At 40.2% G+C, this 18,539-nt stretch overlaps 3 protein-coding genes across 6 annotated transcripts in view; 1 reads left to right on the forward strand and 2 right to left on the reverse strand.

The window, feature by feature from the left end:
- Positions 1-237: 237 nt before the first annotated feature.
- Positions 238-6,281, reverse strand: pick1 (protein interacting with prkca 1). Its single transcript, XM_084037532.1, has 13 exons — positions 6,132-6,281; positions 5,555-5,623; positions 5,144-5,255; positions 4,885-5,013; positions 3,829-3,895; positions 3,576-3,665; positions 3,441-3,494; positions 3,200-3,262; positions 2,942-3,075; positions 2,628-2,720; positions 2,471-2,521; positions 2,245-2,389; positions 238-1,806 (listed from the first exon to the last, which is right to left on the reverse strand). The coding sequence occupies exons 2-13, from the start codon at positions 5,593-5,595 to the stop codon at positions 1,532-1,534; spliced, it is 1,254 nt and encodes a 417-aa protein (XP_083893658.1). The 5' UTR covers positions 5,596-5,623; positions 6,132-6,281; the 3' UTR covers positions 238-1,531.
- On the forward strand, positions 4,376-8,263 carry LOC311031312 (galectin-2-like). The gene is made up of 5 exons (XM_084037549.1): positions 4,376-4,432; positions 7,239-7,326; positions 7,442-7,521; positions 7,690-7,861; positions 8,098-8,263. The coding sequence occupies exons 2-5, from the start codon at positions 7,318-7,320 to the stop codon at positions 8,242-8,244; spliced, it is 408 nt and encodes a 135-aa protein (XP_083893675.1). The 5' UTR covers positions 4,376-4,432; positions 7,239-7,317; the 3' UTR covers positions 8,245-8,263.
- A 613-nt stretch (positions 8,264-8,876) lies between these two features.
- The window catches only part of LOC311031283 (interferon-induced very large GTPase 1-like), a 60,127-nt gene continuing 50,464 nt past the window's right edge, over positions 8,877-18,539 (reverse strand). For 3 of the 4 annotated variants that reach the window (XM_084037492.1, XM_084037491.1, XM_084037493.1), the window contains 7 exons: positions 17,861-17,895; positions 17,589-17,697; positions 15,505-15,630; positions 15,349-15,389; positions 14,918-15,008; positions 14,736-14,770; positions 8,877-14,642 (listed from right to left, as the gene is read on the reverse strand). In XM_084037492.1, the coding sequence (XP_083893618.1) occupies positions 9,786-14,642; positions 14,736-14,770; positions 14,918-15,008; positions 15,349-15,389; positions 15,505-15,630; positions 17,589-17,697; positions 17,861-17,895 (5,294 nt within the window). In that variant the 3' untranslated portion in view covers positions 8,877-9,785. Of the gene's footprint in view, positions 14,643-14,735; positions 14,771-14,917; positions 15,009-15,348; positions 15,390-15,504; positions 15,631-17,588; positions 17,698-17,860; positions 17,896-18,150; positions 18,257-18,346; positions 18,392-18,539 lie in introns of all 4 variants that reach the window. The other variant, XM_084037495.1, reaches the window with a different exon arrangement.

Here is an 18,539-nt window from a genome sequence, read left to right on the forward strand (position 1 = left end):
ATGCATTTGTCATCTAATGTGACATTAATCTAACAAGGCAACTTTTAACCTCGTGTCCGTCTATAAATATTTTATGCATGGTACAAAACAACCGTTTTAAAGGTTAAATGTAAGTCCAATTAAGCACACAACTTTCAGCCAATGTGCTGCAGGTGTCTTAACAATGTGCAAAACATAATAAGATACAGTGGGTCCTCCTGATTCATTCATTTCCAATTATTCAAGAAAACAAAACAATACTTGAGCAAACTGTTTTTAATTCAACACATAGTGGACTCGTTGGTAACAGCAGGACAGTGTTATCTGATGTGAGGCCTCCCCCATAGTAAATCATGAAAATGCACAGAATCATCTTATCCTCCTGAAGGCAACAAGGAGCCACAGAAGTGGATAAATATTTCACTACAATATAGAATAAAATATTCTCATTAAAACTTTTAAATGTACTTTGACAAAACAAATAAATAACGTGGGAATGACAAGAAAAGTTAAACAATATTTTTACCACCCTTTCCCTTTGTACATAATTATTTACACATATAGTTGGCATCATTTTAATCACCCATGATTTCCACACAGTGGGAAAGCTCTGTGAGGCTGTGTGTGTGTCCATTACTTTTCTCCTCCTGAACAGAAACACTAGCAGAGTGTGGGCCACTGGAGTCCGAGTAAAACAGACTGAATGATGTTAAAAAGACTGCTTGTGAAGCTTTTCAGAGATGGACATGTTAAATGCAAGCTCTCTCCTGTGTAAGAAGAATTAAAAGGAGAATTAAAAAGAAGAATTAAAAAAAAAGACGTTGAAGGAATGTAACACTCTTCATTCAGCATCGTTAGCCATTTGTTTGTGGAGGAAGAAAATAATATTTAACACAAAATATAATTTTAGGTAGCTTAATAAATCCCTGTCCAAAATAACAAAATGTAAGTATCAAAGTATAACTTAAGCAATCAGCAACATGCACACTGACATCCAGCCAAGACCCATTATGAATCATTAAGAAGAAGGCACACCTCATATGCTCATGAATCTTACTGATTCTACTGACTCAGATTAAAATAAAATTGCCTTCTGAAAAGTATGTTTAGCAATGAAAAGCAGTCTTTAAAAAGAGAAAGTAGAAAGTCAAATGTTGCCGTGGTAAAATAATAAAAAAGCTGTTATTTGAGTGTATCCCAGGAGGAAACATACAGGATTATAGCAGCCGTTTTCAACAGTATTCACCACTGTGACGATAGTGTTATCCATTTCAACTACACTCCACTGCTCTACTGTTTGGTGAGTGACAATAAATGCAAGTGAAGAACAGAACACACACACACACACACACACACACACACACACACACACACACACACACACACACACACACACACACACACACACACACACACACACACACACACACACACACACACACACACACACACACACACACACACACACACACACACACACACACACACACACACACACACACACACACGCGCGCACACACACGCACACGCACACACACTCTCTAATGAATTATCATTCATCATCGATCAGTTTCTCAGCGCCGTTCTCTGCTCTTCTCCCTGCACTGCTCTCTCCATCCTCTCCGCCGCCGCCACCTCCTTCTTCCTCCTCCTCGTCCTCCTCATCTCCAGTGTAGGAGAACGACTGGCTGCCGTAGTTGATCGTGGTGCGGGAGAGGTCCACTTCGATGGGGAAGACATCTGCCTCCTTCAGAACGGCATAGCACTCGTCGTAGTAACGTGACATGCCGGAGACAAAGCGCTGCAGCTGGAACACGATGTCCTGGACTGAAGGTGAAGATGAGGGGGGAGAAAAGAGCGGAGCATCCACATTAATATACATAGCGACGTGGGAAAGAGAGATGTGTACGTAGAAAACACTTTACTTTAAAAGAATGTGAAGAGAAAGAAAGCACAAACACTTGTTAATGTGTGGCTTTCTGACCTTTCACTGAGGGACGGATTAACCCCTGTCTGGTGTCTCATATGTGGCATGTATGCTGTCCCTCCTCTCACATCCTGTTTTAAATATCAGACAGCTATGCAACAAAAAACCCTTTGTGTGCGTGTGTGTGTTTAGACCCGTGACCTCATACATCCAGCATGGCCGGGTGGTTGACATTGTCTCGTTTGTGGTGGACAGCGACAAAGTGATCACACAGATGGAATGACATCACCAGCACCTGATTACACCTGAGTGGTTGAGTAAAAGGCTCAATAACAGACCGTGTTTCTGATCCAGCAGCTCTATCTTCTCCAGAACGTCCTTCCTCATCTTGGCGAAGCGAGCGCGAGCCTCCTGCCGACACCGCAGCACCAAGCGGTACTCATAGTTACCCGTGCTGACACGATACAGGGGCTCTCCCATGGCCTGGAAGAAGAAGAAGCTCATTATTCTCTGAGACATGTCAAACCCGAAAATCTCATGCACATCATGACAATGAGAACTCACAATACTGCTGTATTCTTCATCATCCATTTCCTTCACCTTCAGGCAGTATGACTGAAAGACACACAGGGATTGACCGATAGTGATCTGATTAGCCATCAGTCAGATTTACAAGCGATGGCCCGATGATGTACATCGCACTAAAACGCTGCTGCCTTACCAGATATTCAAACTTCACGTCCAGGTACTTGCGTATGGTGAGCTTCGTGTCTGGTATGGCCTTGTGAAGGTACGTGTTCAGATCGTGGAGCATCTGCACAACAAAAAGCGATGCGTCAGACAGGCCATACAATCATGTCGTAAGAGCCACACGATAGACGCACAATAAAGCACAGCAGTGTTGGATTAACTTCAGTGTGTGTTTTGTACTTCCCCTTCATAATGTTTAATAGAAAAACTGGAAAGGACACATTTTTCTCTCTAAGAGGTCTGAGAGCTCAACTGCTTCAACGTTAAATTCTAATCGGTACTCACAGGTTTGATTGTCTTCAGCAGCTGAATCCCGTACTTCTCAATGTTGCGGTGAGCATCAGCAAACTTCACAAAAGCCTCGCTGGCTGCAGCCTGGGGTTCTCGCACCCCGATGACGGAAAAAACATCACCAAACGCTGGAGGGGGAGATTTTCCAATCAGATCAGAAATCAATTGAGATATTTTAAGATAGTCTGTCTTATGTTGTAAAATGTGCACCAAGTAATTTGTTTATAATATCTGATTTTCACAGTAACTCACCTCTGTGAGTTTGAGAAAGCTCAAAGAAAGCTCTGAGCAGTCTCTTTGTGTGCTCCATCAGCCCTACAAGCAAACAGAATATATTGGTTTGAACTAACAGGAACCGGTGAAGCTTCACAGTAACTCACCTTAACACAACTTATGTGATTCAAACATCAGACTAATAGTTACTTCATTTGTCAGACTAACACCAAAACTTTAGTTCACCCAAGTTCAGTTTTGTAAGCAGATTATTCTTTACCTTTGTAGAGCTCTGCGGTTTTCTCCAGCTCCTCGAGTCTCTTGACCAGTCCATCTGTAAAATCAATTCACACGAGTCAAGCATCATATCCATCTATGTACATTAATTCATAGAATCTTGTAATAATAATCCCACCGTTGCATAGAATAGCTCTACTGAGTCCAAGAGCATCTGCTGTGCCTGAGCTCATATTCTCAACCAGGCGATGTTTGACTTTCTTCAGCACTGAAAGACAACATTTAATGCACAAACACAGCAGCTCTAGGTACAGGTTACTGTGAAAGTGGAAGAATGCAAGTCATAGCATTACAGCACATACTTCACATACAGTAATACAGTGTGTGTGTGTGTGTGTGTGTGTCTGTGTGTGTGTGTGTGTGTGTATTACCTATATCCAGAGACTTCCCCTGTTTGGGGTCTGCCTGCAGTTTGTTGTAGTGGATTACTGCTTCTCCCTGTGAAAACATCATCAAGAGATACACAGACTAATTAACAACAACAAAAAATAAACTGATATATGTAAAAGTAGACCACCTCTAGAAAATGACATCTTTTGTCAATTTAATTTGGTAAAAATCTAAAAAGAAGAGTTAAAATACAATGTGTTATCCTATTACATGTGGTCAAATAGCCAATGAGAAAACAGCTTCATGGCACTGGAGGGTGGAATTCACACATTCACTTGCGCTGAATGGGTAACAGCAACACAATCTAATCCTTTAAATCCCTCATTGCACCTCGTCTTTAATCCATCGGGCAGGAAGTCATGGAATTTTCTGGGTGCGAACAATGGATGCCAAAAACAACACAGCCACCCTGCACTGGTGACGTTACACCAAACGCTATGCGCTATTGTCCTGGCCCCTTTAGCTGCGCTTAGCAAGCCTGTAAATTCCCTCTTCCCAACAGTCTGGTGGCGAGTTTGCATCCACATTTAGTAAACTGTCGGACTATTCCCTGATAAATCTGCAGCCACAGCAGGACGGAGAAACGTAAGTAACGATTTATTCCGTTTGCATGTTTCTATGCATGGCCATATGTGCTCAAATTCATTTTTAAATATATTAAAATAGACTGGTCATGAGTGGTGCGGAGTTTAGTTGGTGTAACTTTTGATTTGGAGACCAGAAGGACGTTTACAGAATGAGGGTTTTTCTTAATATAAGAGAACATTCAAAGGCTGATTTCCCTCCTGAGTGAATGTTGAGGCAAAAACAGCCACAAAACAAAATGACCTGCATTCGGCAGGTGGCTGGTTTTAATTGTTTTATGTTAGCCACCAACTACTATCATAATAATAATAATAATAATAAGTATTATTATGACTTTAATCACTTACAGAGAAGACTGCATGGAAATGGTCCATATCTAGACAGTATAGCCACAGAATTGTAGCAGAAGTAAGCAATAGGAATCTGAGCTTGTCCTGGGTGTATTTGTGTACCTGCACAGCTTGAATCATCTTGGCCACCTCCACTTTGGTCTTTCCCTTCACTGGTTTCCCATTAACACCTGTGATTTCATCACCTGCTGCCAGTGTCCCATCGAGAGCTGCTGGAGTGTTATCAAAAACCTGCAAGACAACAGAAATAACATAAAAAATAAATACAAATACCAATGACACAGATGTATGTATACGCTAACATTTTATACTTGAAGACGTGCAGGATTCATAAAGACGGTTATAATCAATTGGTCTGTACCTGGACAATGTAGAGACAAGGGCAGTACTGTGCCCCACCACCGATGCTGATCCCAATAAGGTTATTTGTATCCTTCTTCAGGCACACAGTCCCAGGTACTGTTGGTATTCCCCTGTTGAGGAGAAAATGTGACAGATTGAGAATAGCAGCTTTTAGTTGACTCTGTTTTTGCATTCTCATTCTCTCAAGTACAGCATTATAGAATAATGCTCTTCAAGTGTATAACAAAAAAAGGTGATGACAGAAATTAGTGCACATTTTGTAACAAGACTTGGACCCACTATTAGCTTGTTTTTTAAAGGTTTAGTGATACATCAGTCTCCACATGGTGTGATTTGTCAGTTATGTATAAGCTGAAACACAACTGAATAGCACGGATCATAAAACGGAGAAAACATAATGGTGACTCACAGTTTGTCCTCCTCCAATTCATAGTCCATGTCTGTGAACATTGCAGGACAGATCCTGTCCCTGTAAGACCTGAGAGCGACATCACAACAAACCCATTAGGTTAAAACAAAGGTATGAAGACAGAAATAAGAAGACAGCTACCTGATACAGTTGAGCAGCTATCTCAGTGTGGGCTACCGATGAAATAAAAGATATTTAAAGTGAGCTCACCCTGGCTGGGTTATACAATACTGGATCTACCCAAACGTAATGTCGCTTCAATAAACCAGCGACATTTGACGTCAGTATAAGACGCTAGCTAGCCGACCAACAGCTGGTGACTTTCAGTGCATGCTAACTACCCGCTGTTGGACGGTTTAACGAGTCTGAAGGCGTGTAACAGTGATACTACACACAACCATCTATACAGTAAAAGCCGACAGTATTATTTCTTTGTGGTGACGGAAGCTAACAGAAAGAAAAGTGATTGCTAACGCCGATTAGCTGCTAACGTTAGCTGCTGCAACGTCAAGCTAATTTGGCAGGTGGAATCAAATTCGTCTCTTTCAGAAACGTTAACACGTCGCAGACGATTTACCTTTATGAGACGTGGCACCAGCTTCTCGTGCAAACGTCCCGTAGTATGCATAAAAAGGAAAATATCTTTTTATCGATCACTTTAGACGCAATTAGCTCACTTTCTAGATCCACTGACAGCTCCTCTGTTTACTTTATTCTGTCATTTCCGGTAACGTAGCGGAAGTTGTTAAAGACCACATTCTTTATAGGGAATACTGCTGATATTTAAACCTGCATGTATATGTATCTGTATTACTTAGTTATCAAACAGTATAAAGTCAATGTAATTCCTTCCTAGAAAGCCTTTAAAATGATATCATAAGTTTGTACTACCCCCCTGTGGTCACAGTTAGGAACGGCAACACTTTAATTTTGTGAAACTAGCCTCACTCCGGGAAATACTTTCACATTCCCGTGACCAAATGTAGGTTATCTTAAAATTAAATAACCGAAATTGTCATGAAATAATTGTGTTTATCATAAAATACACGGAAGTGTTGTCATGTCTGTCAAGTTGTAGCAATGCTCGCTCGAGTTCACCCAACGGTCACTTTAACGGTACACGAAGAAGTGTATTTTATGATAAACAGAATTATAAGTATGAAGAGACAGGAAAGACATGTAATTACTAATTATTAAACAACCCAATGGCCAATAATAAGCACGTAAGCAGCCAATAATAGAACGTATTTATTATTCATTTTTAATTAATCAAGCATTACAATGTTCATTCATTTAAAGGACCAGCTCCACAGACTGGTTGAATACAGATATGGTAGAGGTTTTGCTCCAATGTAGTCAGCCATGTCTTAATGACCCCCAACGAGCACAATGGCTCCTAAACAAAACATATTTGAATCACTCATGGCAGAGTAGTTTGTTCAAACACAGTAACTCTGTGGCAGATGAAGCTCACAACCCAATCTGTGATTAAGAAAACAATCACCTTATTCACAAAAACGAGTTCAACAGCAATGATTAAATCAGGGCATCTGCACTGAATGGGCTATTTGATTGTCATGATGATGTCACATTGTAACGTTAAAAGACCCTTCCCCTAATCCTTTGTACTTCACATTATAAATGAGGTGAAACTTCACTGTCATACTTACTTTTTGTCTGTTAGGGCAGAAAACTGTGTGTCAAGACCATCCTCAAACATCTCTCCTCAGCTCCAGGACTGTTCACCAACGGCAGCAGCCACAATGAGCATGGTAGGTCTGACTGCTTTGTTTCTGCTTTTACTTCACTGCAGATGGTGGAGTTTCTGTAATTTGTGGCTTAAAAATGTATATCATAATGACTGAACTGCACAACTGTGTTTCTCAGCAAGTTGAATTGAAGAACGTGTTTCTGCGAGCTGGAGATCAGATCAAAGTTAAGGGTTTAATTCTGCATGAGGCTGACAGGTGAGCGAAGCACACACATTCTATTTTATATTAGTTTCTTTTTTGAAGAAAATAATACGGTGACATTCATGGAGATGCATTCTGAAAAAAACAGGAGTAATGTGACTTTTTTTTACTTGACTAATATTGAACCTGATATATTTATTGTGTAATCTCTGATCCACTCAGATTCCGGATCGACCTCGGCTCTTGTGCAGATGACCTGGCGCTGCACTTTAACCCTCGTTTCCATGACGACGCTGATGGAGCCGTTCTCGTTTGCAACTCAAAGACCGCAGGTTGTTGGGGTAATGAGAGTCGAGAAATAAACAATCCTCTACAGAGGGGCACGCATGTCAAGGTGAGGAAATCTGACTGAAGAAAGTGAGGCTGTGTGTATCTTGAAAAGAGAAACGAATGAAAAGGTTGTGTATGATTTGCTAGGATTTTTTTTTTAAATGCTTAAAGGGTCAGTTCGTCCAAATCAGAAGAAACATAATTCCTCAATTACCTTTAGTGATTATTAGCCACGCTGGTAGATTTGGAGAGCTTTTCTGCTAAAAATAAAAACATCCTACTTTATGTTTTCTATTAAAGATTCTGTTGAAGCTGACTGGAGAAATGTTTGAAGTGGAGCTTCCGGATGGACATGAAGTACAGTTTCCCAACCGTGATGGCATGGATGTCATCAGCTACATCAAAATCTGTGGGGACTTCAAACTGACCTCCATCAAGATCTCCTAAGAAACTCCACTGCTGTGATACGTCTATCAGTTTGGCTAAAGACAAGAGTCGGTCAAGAAATATTGGTCATCAGGTGTAGATCTTCAGTGAATTGTCTTGTTGTCTTGTGCACAATAATATAAACATGTACATTCAAATCATCTTGTTTGGGTTCTTTTGGAGGATTGTAGCTTAATCCTGAGCTTTGAACATTTCCCCCCCCCGGTACCCTAACCCTAACCCTAACCCTAACACTAACTTTACATGAAAAACAGTATCGGCAATGCAGAGGCCAAAAAACCTGCATCTCCAAATAAACTCATATCTAATAGCACTTAATAGCACATCTTTAATCTGACAGATGCCATTTCTGTTTATGCAGTTCTGTTTGCTCCCTCCATGATCTCACTAAAAATCATTTCATCTTCGTTTTCTTCATCTGTGTGATTCATTTTGTAACGGACTCTTTATTCTATTCTCTATCCTTATTTTAGTCACTCATGGCACGTTAGTCCTTCAACATAAATTCAATTAAAATTAAGTTTATGACCACCAAATGGTTGATCTTGATGTTGATATTGAAGATCTGGTGTTTAGATTCAGTGTAAATACAATTTTGGAGGAAAAAAAAAAAGTACAGTGGAAAGAAAAGAAAGATACAAGTTTTGTTTATTTACACTTTGTGTTTTTGCATCTGTAGATTTCTCCTAAATCCACCAAATGTTAACAATAGATAACTCATTTGCATATATAAACATAACATTTCAGCTAACTTTTGTTTATTTTTTAGGAATTCAATGCTTTAACAAAACAACAATATGTCAACTTATCACAACTTGTAACTCAACAAGTCTCAAAAACAAATTATTTGCAGTTCATGAATACAGTATAATCTCAGGACATCCACCTATTATCTATTATTTATGTTAGAAACATTCAAAACCCTTCAAACTTGATTTCCATAAAAATACAATTACAGAGACATTTATATTCAAGTTTTATCAGAACTACATGTCATGACTCCTTTTAATGAGCTCTGTGCACAAAAGTAAAAATAAAGATTTAAAGCAAACATGGCTGTCATTTCTTATTTTGAATGGATACAATTATATACATGTCAGACAACATGCATCAGCTCGATAAACTACACATTTCACACATCTTGTTTGTAAAAATACCAACCAAACACATCTTTAGAGGAACAAAGGATATACTTCTCATAACTCATTTTACACAATTATGTTTCATTTAAAGTATACAACTTTCACACAATAAATGTATGAAACAAAAGTCAAATCATATCTTAAAATCCTGTTTTTAGAGGAAGTGGAAATGTGTCCATAATATCTGACAATCATGACAATTTCATGAATCGTCATTGTCATGTAGAATAAAATAAAAGCTGATGAAGTATAATGAATTCAGATGTCTGATGAGTCATTTTGGAGAAGCTTCATCCTCAGTATTGCTGCCGTCAATCAAATCATAAACTCTAATTTCTTTTTTATATGTAAAGACGCTTTGGCCTTCTGTGACTTTGAGTAGAGCTCGCTTGTTTCTGTTCACAGGTTGTACATGTCATCCAGACTTTCAATAGCTTCTGACTGACTGTAGGTTCTCCACTCGCTGGGAATTTCACCACTACCCTGGAATTTTAATGTATAGTGGTCTTCCAGTTGCTTTTCAAATCGACATACAAACCATTTCCAGTATGTCAGTTTGGATGCATCAGGAGTAATCTCCCATGTGGCATAATCATCTCCACCTCTTTGATACTCCTTGTAAGGAACGCTCTCATCTGAATCAGGAGTGGGAAAGAATTTTCTATCACTTGCAACCAAAGTTGTGCAGAAATCGATGACCAGTTCCACTGTGCCTCTCACGTGCCATCCTTCGACTCCAGAGGGGCGATGGAAAGGGACGTTGTGTCTGTCAGGACTGTGATCTTCCAGTGTGTTGGTACAAACAGCAGCACAGAATGGACACCTTACCCAGCAGCAGTTACACAGCTGATCGATGAGGATTTGATCAGGCTTCATCCTGAATTCCTTGATCTTATCCAGTGAGAGGCTACTCATCTCCTCAGTGACAGATACAAGCCCTTTCTCTATCTCTTCTTTAAGAAAGTCAAAACTGTTTGAGTCGCTGAAGTTTTGACAGTAGGTGATTTTGAATGTTAGCTTGTCTTTTAGCAAACTGGAAAATTCCTCCACCCACATGTCTGGGCCGCCTTTTTTCTTTTTGACTTTCTCTGTTGCAGTGTATAAACCTAAACTCACAAGGCTTTTGATGTCGTCAACATTTTTCTTGAGTATATTCAGAGCTTTCTCTTTGTTGTCCTTGAAGATGTATTTCTGCACTTCTTCTCTTATAAAAGTCTCTACATACCTCTTTGGCTTTCGGATGTAGGTGATAAAACGATCAAAGTCCTGTCTCTCCGCGAGTGACTTCAACACATGTTTCTCCAAGTTGAGTCTGTTCCCACTGAATGCTGGGAAATTGCACCTCATCTCATGAGCGAGATCAATGGCAGCCTTGTTAAAGACGGCCTCAACGGTGGAACTCTTGAGTTGGTCACAGATCATTTCTCCAAGCACAACAGCGGATGAGTTTCCTTTGCAGAAGCTTCTAAAAATGTTGTAATATTGCATTTTCTTGCTTTCTACATACGTGTGTGCGTCATTGTTACATTTGAACTTCTTGTGGGACTCTGAAAGCCATTTCTCTGCTCTGTCAAACACATAGAGCAGGAGATCCACTTTGAACTCCTTCTTCAGAGCGTATTTCCTCTTTGATTCAAATTCTGTGACCCGTTCTTTCACACTGTAAGCCACTTCTTGCAAGTAAGCTGGGCTGTAGCCTCTTGTAGCAACAGGATTTTTCTTGATGCTGTTGATGGTCTGTAGTTCAACAGAGGCAATGAGGGATCTGATCAGTTCCCTTTCTCCATATGATAAAGAACTACTTGATGAATGTTGTTCAAGTTGTTGTGTTGGCCCAAATCCAAAAGATTTTTTAATGGTCGCCCATGCAGTTGTTAATGAATAACGTGTTTGCCCTTGTGTGTGTGTGTTTTCTGTCTTATGATCTTGAGACTGTTGGCTTGACTCTAAGAGATCTTGATGCTTGGTGAGAGACACATAGTGAAAGTAATCACCGATCTCTGCTATTTTTCTGTATCTGCCGCTTTCTTTGGATTCAATTATCAGAGGCCATTCGTAACCAAGGTGTAGAAGGACATTTACCCGGTCGTTGTCAAAGTTGATGTCCTCAATAGGTTTGGTATCTGTAGTTAGTTCGCTAACCCAGTGACTCCAAACAGCGTTAAACTGCTTTTTAAGTTCCTTTTCATCGTTTGCCTTGTCCTTTAACTGATGAGCGAGCTCTTTGCTCTTTTGGAGCAGCTTGTTCTCAAACTCTGTCTTCTTATCTTCAAGCTTCTTACAAGCTTTCTTCTGCTGGATGACTTCCTCCAGTTTTCTTTTAACGCCTTTCACTTGTTCATCATAAAACTCCTTGATTTTGTTTTCAAATCGGCCTCGCCACTGAACCAACATTTCTTTGTCTCTGTCACCATCAAAATATGATGTCACTGCTTTGTTGATATCTCCATAGGTTTTATTCATTTTCTCATGAAGACAACTGAGCTCGATCTTGTCCAGTTTTCCATTTTCAATTTTGGTATGAAGCTCGTTCTCAATGGTCAACAGCTCACTCCTCAGGGCCCAGGTCCAGTTCCCATGCTGGACCTCAAGTTTTCTGTACACTGCAATTTCAAGTGTGTTTTTGAAACTGAAGACAAAGTGTTCATTCATCAGGGCATTCCACAGGTCCTTAATTTTGCCTTTGAACTGTGAGAGACTAATGCCAGCAGACTGTGAAGCTTTAGAGAGGATAGTGGTCTTCAGCTCTTGGACACTCTCACTATAACCTGGATTTGGAGGAGCCATAGGCGGACTGCCCTCCCATAGTTGGGCAAAGTATTTCACATCTTTCTGTACATCAAATGCAATGACGTCACTGAAGCACTCAGCATCACAAACTTCCTCTTTGGCTGCTAGTTGGGCCATATTGTCCAGTTTTTCTTGCAGCCGTCTCTTTCCATCCATGTTTTTCTCTGTAGCATCAATGTCTGTAACATTCTGGTGAACAAACATGCAACTTGGGGCCAGTTTGATTTTCTTCATCCTCATGAAAGCCTGAACAACAATCTGCAGAACATCTTGCATATCAGCTGGATTCTCTCCAAAGATGTTGATCAGTGTCATGTTTCCCAGACCAACAACAAACGTTGCCAGCTCATTGTCGTGGTGAAGAGTGGTCTTATCTGCCAACTCAAGGGCACGCAGTCCTTCAGTGTCCACCACTAGAATGTAGTCGAACTGAAAGTCTGCCCTGATCTCCTCTGACACTTTGACCAGCTGCATGAAGGCACCCTTGGTGCACCTGCCAGCACTCACTGCAAACTGTAACCCAAACATGGCATTCAGCATGGTTGATTTCCCACTGCTTTGAACGCCCAACACTGACAAAACAAAAAGTCTCTTGTCACCCAGTTTCTTGATGACTTCATCTAAAAGACTAGAGATCCATGTTAAAGGCACATGACCTGCATCCCCATCCATCAGCTCCATTGGTCGTCCTGATATCATCAGCTCTGCAGCCAGCTCAGGGTATTTAGACCAGTCTGTCCGTCCACTCTGTGTTTGTTTCTTCAGAGATGCGTGGGCTTCATAGATCTGTCCCATTTCTCTGAAGACGTGCTCCAAGCCAAACGTTGCTGACTGTAGTTTTGTTGAAATTTGATCAAGCTCAGATTCCTTTCTTTTTAGCAGATCAGATTTGTCATGCTTCTTCTTCAAAGCCAAGACCTCAGCCCACTTTTCATCGTAGCTTTGGAGGATTGACGACAGATCGTCTGTGGAGAGGGCATCTATTGAGATTTGACTCCATTTCAGAAAATACTCTTTGTCTGTCGATGGAAGAGATGAGAGGCTTTCAATGAACAACTGCATCAGTTCACTACAGGAAGCAGCGTGTTGTTTTTGTCGTATTTGCGTCAATTTCTGTTGCTTTTGACATTTCTCCTTCTCAATTTTTTCTTTGAGGTGATACAGTTCTTTGTTTGTTTGGGCCCATTCATGCCACAGTTGGCCTTGACAAGGGAGAAAAGTATCCTTGATCTTTGAAACATCCATCCCATGGAGCAAGCTCACAATTTTCATTGCATCAGATTTTCCTTTTTGGCATACTTCGTCGTCTTCATCCACTTTGATTCCAGAGACCTCAGTCATGGTTTCAAGCTGAAAGGATGCATGTGGTCCAGACAAAATGTTTCCAATGATTTTTTTCAGATCTTCAGTAACCTTTGACTGGCTTCTGTCCAGACCCAGTTTGTATTTTCCCACTTTCATCTCAACAGCACCATGATCCTTATCAGCAATGAGAATAATTAGAGGCTTGGGCGACTTGTAGAGGGCTGAGATAACTGCAGAACTATTGTCACCTTTTTCCAGAGATGGTACAAATACAACATTGACTGAAGATTTGTCAGTCAGTATGTCACGCTGTTTTACAATCGACAGAGCATCACCATGAAGATTACAGAAGGCAATGCAATCTTTGAAGGCATCATTGGGTCTTCCAGCAGGGCAGTACCAGGCAATCTCTGCCACACCATCCATCAGATGGCGAGACTTGGTGTTACCTTGGCAATCTCTGTGGAAGAAGGTGCTGTGGCGGTCGTTGATCAAAGTGTTCATCAGCTGGGATTTAGACAGAGGAAGTGAACCCAGACGAAGAAATGACACCATGGGTGTCTCAGCTTTGCAGATAGGCATGCTCTTCATGGTGACAATGTTTGAATTATCTTTGATTTGAGTTATTTTCCATGTTTTTCTTATTTGTCTAAATGTCCACATAGGACAGTTAATATCCATTGTGACTGGGTCAGGAACAAGCAAGGGCAAGGCGTACTGACATTGTGATAGCTTAGTAATCATGTTCTGCTTTAAGAAGTTGTCTGAGCAGTGAAATACTGCCATTTGAAGGTCCATTGGATGCACTTGAGATTGTTCAGATCCATCAAAGTCTACACCCGTACTAAAAAGAGCATCGTCGTCGTCGTCTGTCTCAACTACGTCAGACTCTGGCACAGGGTTTGAATGGCTCACTTTAGGACTTTCTTGTCGTACAGGAATATATCTGGCTCTGTAGTCTAACATCATCAGACTCTGAAGAAACGTATGAGCCTCATATGTGTCATGGTCCTGTTTCACAGGGGAACCTACTTTAAGAAAGTCTGCTGGTGTCAACTTCTGTTGATGTTTGTCTTGAAGGTGAAGTCTGCAGAGTAGTGTTTCACTTTCTCTTTGATATTGTTCCTTCCTGTTGATCTCTTCAGGAATCTCAACAGATTGCTGTGAAGACATAAATATGTTCTGTATGTAGAAAAGTATAAATCACAATGGGATACAAAGTAAATAGTCAGAACAAGTGTGTGAATTACTTACCTCTTCCTTAGCAGTCATACCCGTAGCTAAGGTACCTACAGTAGAATAAATGACTGCATTATAAGAGGCAGGAAAATGCACTTTGAAACCAATATATTTGAGTTTTTATTAATATGTTCACTGTGAGCTAGTTTTTATGTTCTTCACTCTTTCTTGTTACAGTAGTATTCATTAAAAAGTACCTGTCTCCGTGGTTGCAGGTTCTCCTCCTGCTGTTGTGTTGCCATCATTCTTTGAGTGTTCCACATCTGCAGGTTTCTTCACTGGATCGAACTAAGAGAACAAATAATTCCATTTAACATCATATAAAACAGATTAGAACCATTCAGATGAAGAACATGAAGATCAACAACACACAACAGGAGATCAATGCAGAGAAGCATTAAATGCAAGCAGGTTCACATTTTAGTAAAAAAGATAAAGAGACTCTTCTGTAAGTGTTTTCAACTCAGCCACATGTCCAACCAGGCTCTTTGGGGAGTAAAACCGTCTCTAAACCACAAATGCAAACAACTCCAATCTTAAACTAAGCCAAAAACGGACAAAAACTTTAAAAAAAGGAAAAGGAAACATTGCAGCTTCACATTGACTTCTGAAGACCAAAAGATCTCACCTTTACATCCGTTTTAGCTGTACTCTCCTCCGACTCGTCCACTGCAGGGTAACAACAAGCAGATTGCAGAATTAAACATGGAATAAACTGTTTAGGGTCACTGAGACAGAGTAGGTAAGAAAAACCACGGAAACTTTGACCATAAAGGTTTCTCACATTTTGTATCTGTTGAAACCGTGTGAGACGTTGGACTCGTGTTCTTCACAGCATCACTCTCCTCCATGGGCCGCTCACTCATGTTACTGCTTTCATTGTTGACTCCTTTAACTTCATCAGCCTCTCCTGTTGAAGGGTCAATGCCAACAGATATCAGAGTTAGTTACTTCCCAATGTTATTGACACAATGGAATGTAAAATATCATTTTACTGTAAAAGTGGAGCGGCTAAGTGCTTATTTTTGTCAGAATCTTTCAGTTGATGATACAAGCGTAAAAATTGGCATGAACAGTCTCCATGGGTCACTTGACAAGAAAATTGTCCGAGACATTTGAAATTTCAAGATGGCGGACACCTTAGTGGAGCAGTTAAGTGATATAATGGTTTATACAATCACGAAAATTGGCATGAGGAGTTTCTGTGGGTCACTTGACATTAAGCCACCCACAGCTACTTGAAATTTCGAGATGGCGGCTATTTTTTCAAGATGGCCACCACCTTAATGGAGCAGTTAAGCGATATGATTGTTTAGTGACCCAAGCATGCAAATTGGTATGAGCAGTCTCTAAGGGTTGCTTGACAAGAAAACACTCCCAGCCACTTGAAATTTCTATTTTCAAGATGGCCACCCCCTGGACAGGTCAACTGTGGACGAGGCCAGGCTTGATCTCTTTGCCAGAAAGCAAAGACAATATGACTTGATCCAACTCAAGCAGCACTCAAAGAGCATGCCAAACGTGCTTCTTATGAAGCTGGATACGTGTGGGGACAGGCATTTATGAGGGGCCGTCTGGGACATAATTCAGAATTACCTCTCACACACACATGTGAAATGCTCTTATATACACTACTGAAACACTCTCACATAAACAACTGAAAAAGTATTTGCTCACACACACTACTGAAACGCTCTCACACACACTACTGAAACGCTCTCATACACACTTCTAAAATGCTCTCATACATACAAGTAAAACTCTCTCACACACACTACTAAAACGCTATCATACACACTACTAAAATGCTCTCACACACACTACTAAAACGCTCTCACACACACTACTAAAACGCTCTCATACATACAAGTAAAAGACTCTTACAAATTAAAGTGAAGTAGTGTGTACGAGAGCATTTTAGTAGTGTATGTGAGAGATTTTTACTTGTATGTATGAAAGCATTTTAGTAGTGTGTGTGAGAGCGTTTAGTAGTGTGTGTGAGAGCGTTTCAGTAGTGTGTGTGAGAGCGTTTTAGTAGTGTGTGTGAGAGCGTTTCAGTAGTGTGTGTGAGAGCGTTTCAGTAGTGTGTGTGAGAACGTTTTACTTGTATGTATGAGAGCGTTTTAGTAGTGTGTGTGAGAGCGTTTTAGTAGTGTGTGTGAGAGCGTTTCAGTAGTGTGTGTGAGCAAATACTTTTTCAGTTGTTTATGTGAGAGTGTTTCAGTAGTGTATATGAGAGCATTTCACATGTGTGTGTGAGAGGTAATTCTGAATTATGTCCCAGACGGCCCCTCATAGGCATTGAAGCGACATTCACAAATGGCAAGCCCATCCAACTAGGGATGGGTGGTACAGGGCGAGGAGTGGAAAGTCTTCTGGACTCCACTTCCACCTATATTGCGGAGAGTTGTTGGGAATTGACCAAATGATCACCACATCGACTTGAAATTTCAAGATGGCGGCCATTTTTTAGGATGACTGCCATCTGCCACGTGGATCTTTAAATGATACATTTTCTCATAGAAATGTATTGGGTTCCTCAAAAGGCTCTATCTTGAAAAATGGCCGCCATCGTGAAATTTCAAGTAGCTGTGGGTGGCTTATTGTCAAGTGACCCACAGAAACTGCTCATGCCAATTTTCATGCTTGTATCACCAAATAAACCATTATATCACTTAACTGTTCCACTAAGGTGTCGGCCATCTTGGAAAATGGCCGCCATCTTGAAATTTCAAATGTCTCTGACAATTTTCTTATCAAGTGACCCATGGAGACTGTTCATGCCAATTTTCACACTTTTGTGAATTGAAAGATTGTAGCACTGCTCCACTAAAATGTCTATGTTGCGACAAAAAATATTATTGTTACCTTTCTCGTTGGTTGCAGATGATAATACAGATTCGATTTCAGACTCTCCTGCTACTCTTGTGCCGTCATCATCCTTGTCTGAGTGTTTATCACCCTTCACTGGATCACACTGATAAAACAGGTGATTTTTACAACATTGAGTTAACCATTCTTACCATGTGATTAAGAACATGGAGATCAACATACACATTCGTAGATCAATTCAGAGTACAACAGATCCAAAAATAACAGGGAAAAACAATATGTACAAACTAAATGCAAGCAGCCTTTACCTCTGTTTTAGCTGTGCTCTCCTCCAGCTCGTCTACTGCAGGGTAATGAGGGTATAGGGTAAAAACAAGCACATAGTCAAGCGTAAAATGAATTGATCAATTAATCATTCAAGATCTATCAGAACTATCAGCATCACAAAGTTCACCTTCTCACTAGATGTATCTCATCTATAAAAAAAACACTTTCTAACTTTTAATGTTAAATTATCCCGATTTTGCAGAACAACAAAACAAAAACAGTTAATTAGTCTGGGATGTTGAACTAGTGTTCTTTTCCCTTAAAATATTACCGTTTTCGTTGTTTGCAGGAGATACAGATGGGCTTTCAGGTTCGTCTTCTGTGTTGTCATCATGCTTTGAGTTTTCAACATCACCAGAACCAGTCTCTGGATCACACTAAGAATAAATATGATTGATGATTTCATTTACCCTCTAGTTCACCTATATAGAGCATTTGAAATTAAATTGTGGAAAAACTCTCTTTACCTCCATTTGATCCGTATCTTCCTCCATATCTTCAACTGCAGGTTACTGTAAAAAAATTGCACAAGGTCAAGGTTTTTAAAAACAACGATTAGCAAATTTTCCTATGGTTGTTACATCTAATACATCTAATTCTCATTTTCTTTGGCACCAAAGCCAAATTAATATTGCAGCTATTTAATCATGTTCTAAAACT

This window comes from Eutrigla gurnardus (genome assembly GCF_963514095.1).
Source record: "Eutrigla gurnardus genome assembly, chromosome: 20".
NCBI classification, from domain to species: Eukaryota; Metazoa; Chordata; class Actinopteri; order Perciformes; family Triglidae; genus Eutrigla; species Eutrigla gurnardus.

What these genes read in the sequence shown, in the direction of transcription:
- pick1 (XM_084037532.1), bottom strand. Translation starts at nt 5,595, where the DNA reads ATGTTCACAGACATGGACTATGAATTGGAGGAGGACAAACT. An exon ending in CTTGTCTCTACATTGTCCAG is followed by an intron (nt 5,014 to 5,143) that starts GTACAGACCAAT and finishes GTTGTCTTGCAG; the next exon opens with GTTTTTGATAACACTCCAGC. An exon ending in GCTGCTGGATCAGAAACACG is followed by an intron (nt 1,807 to 2,244) that starts GTCTGTTATTGA and finishes CTTCACCTTCAG; the next exon opens with TCCAGGACATCGTGTTCCAG.
- LOC311031312 (XM_084037549.1), top strand. An exon ending in ATTCTGCATGAGGCTGACAG is followed by an intron (nt 7,522 to 7,689) that starts GTGAGCGAAGCA and finishes TGATCCACTCAG; the next exon opens with ATTCCGGATCGACCTCGGCT. An exon ending in AGAGGGGCACGCATGTCAAG is followed by an intron (nt 7,862 to 8,097) that starts GTGAGGAAATCT and finishes TTTCTATTAAAG; the next exon opens with ATTCTGTTGAAGCTGACTGG.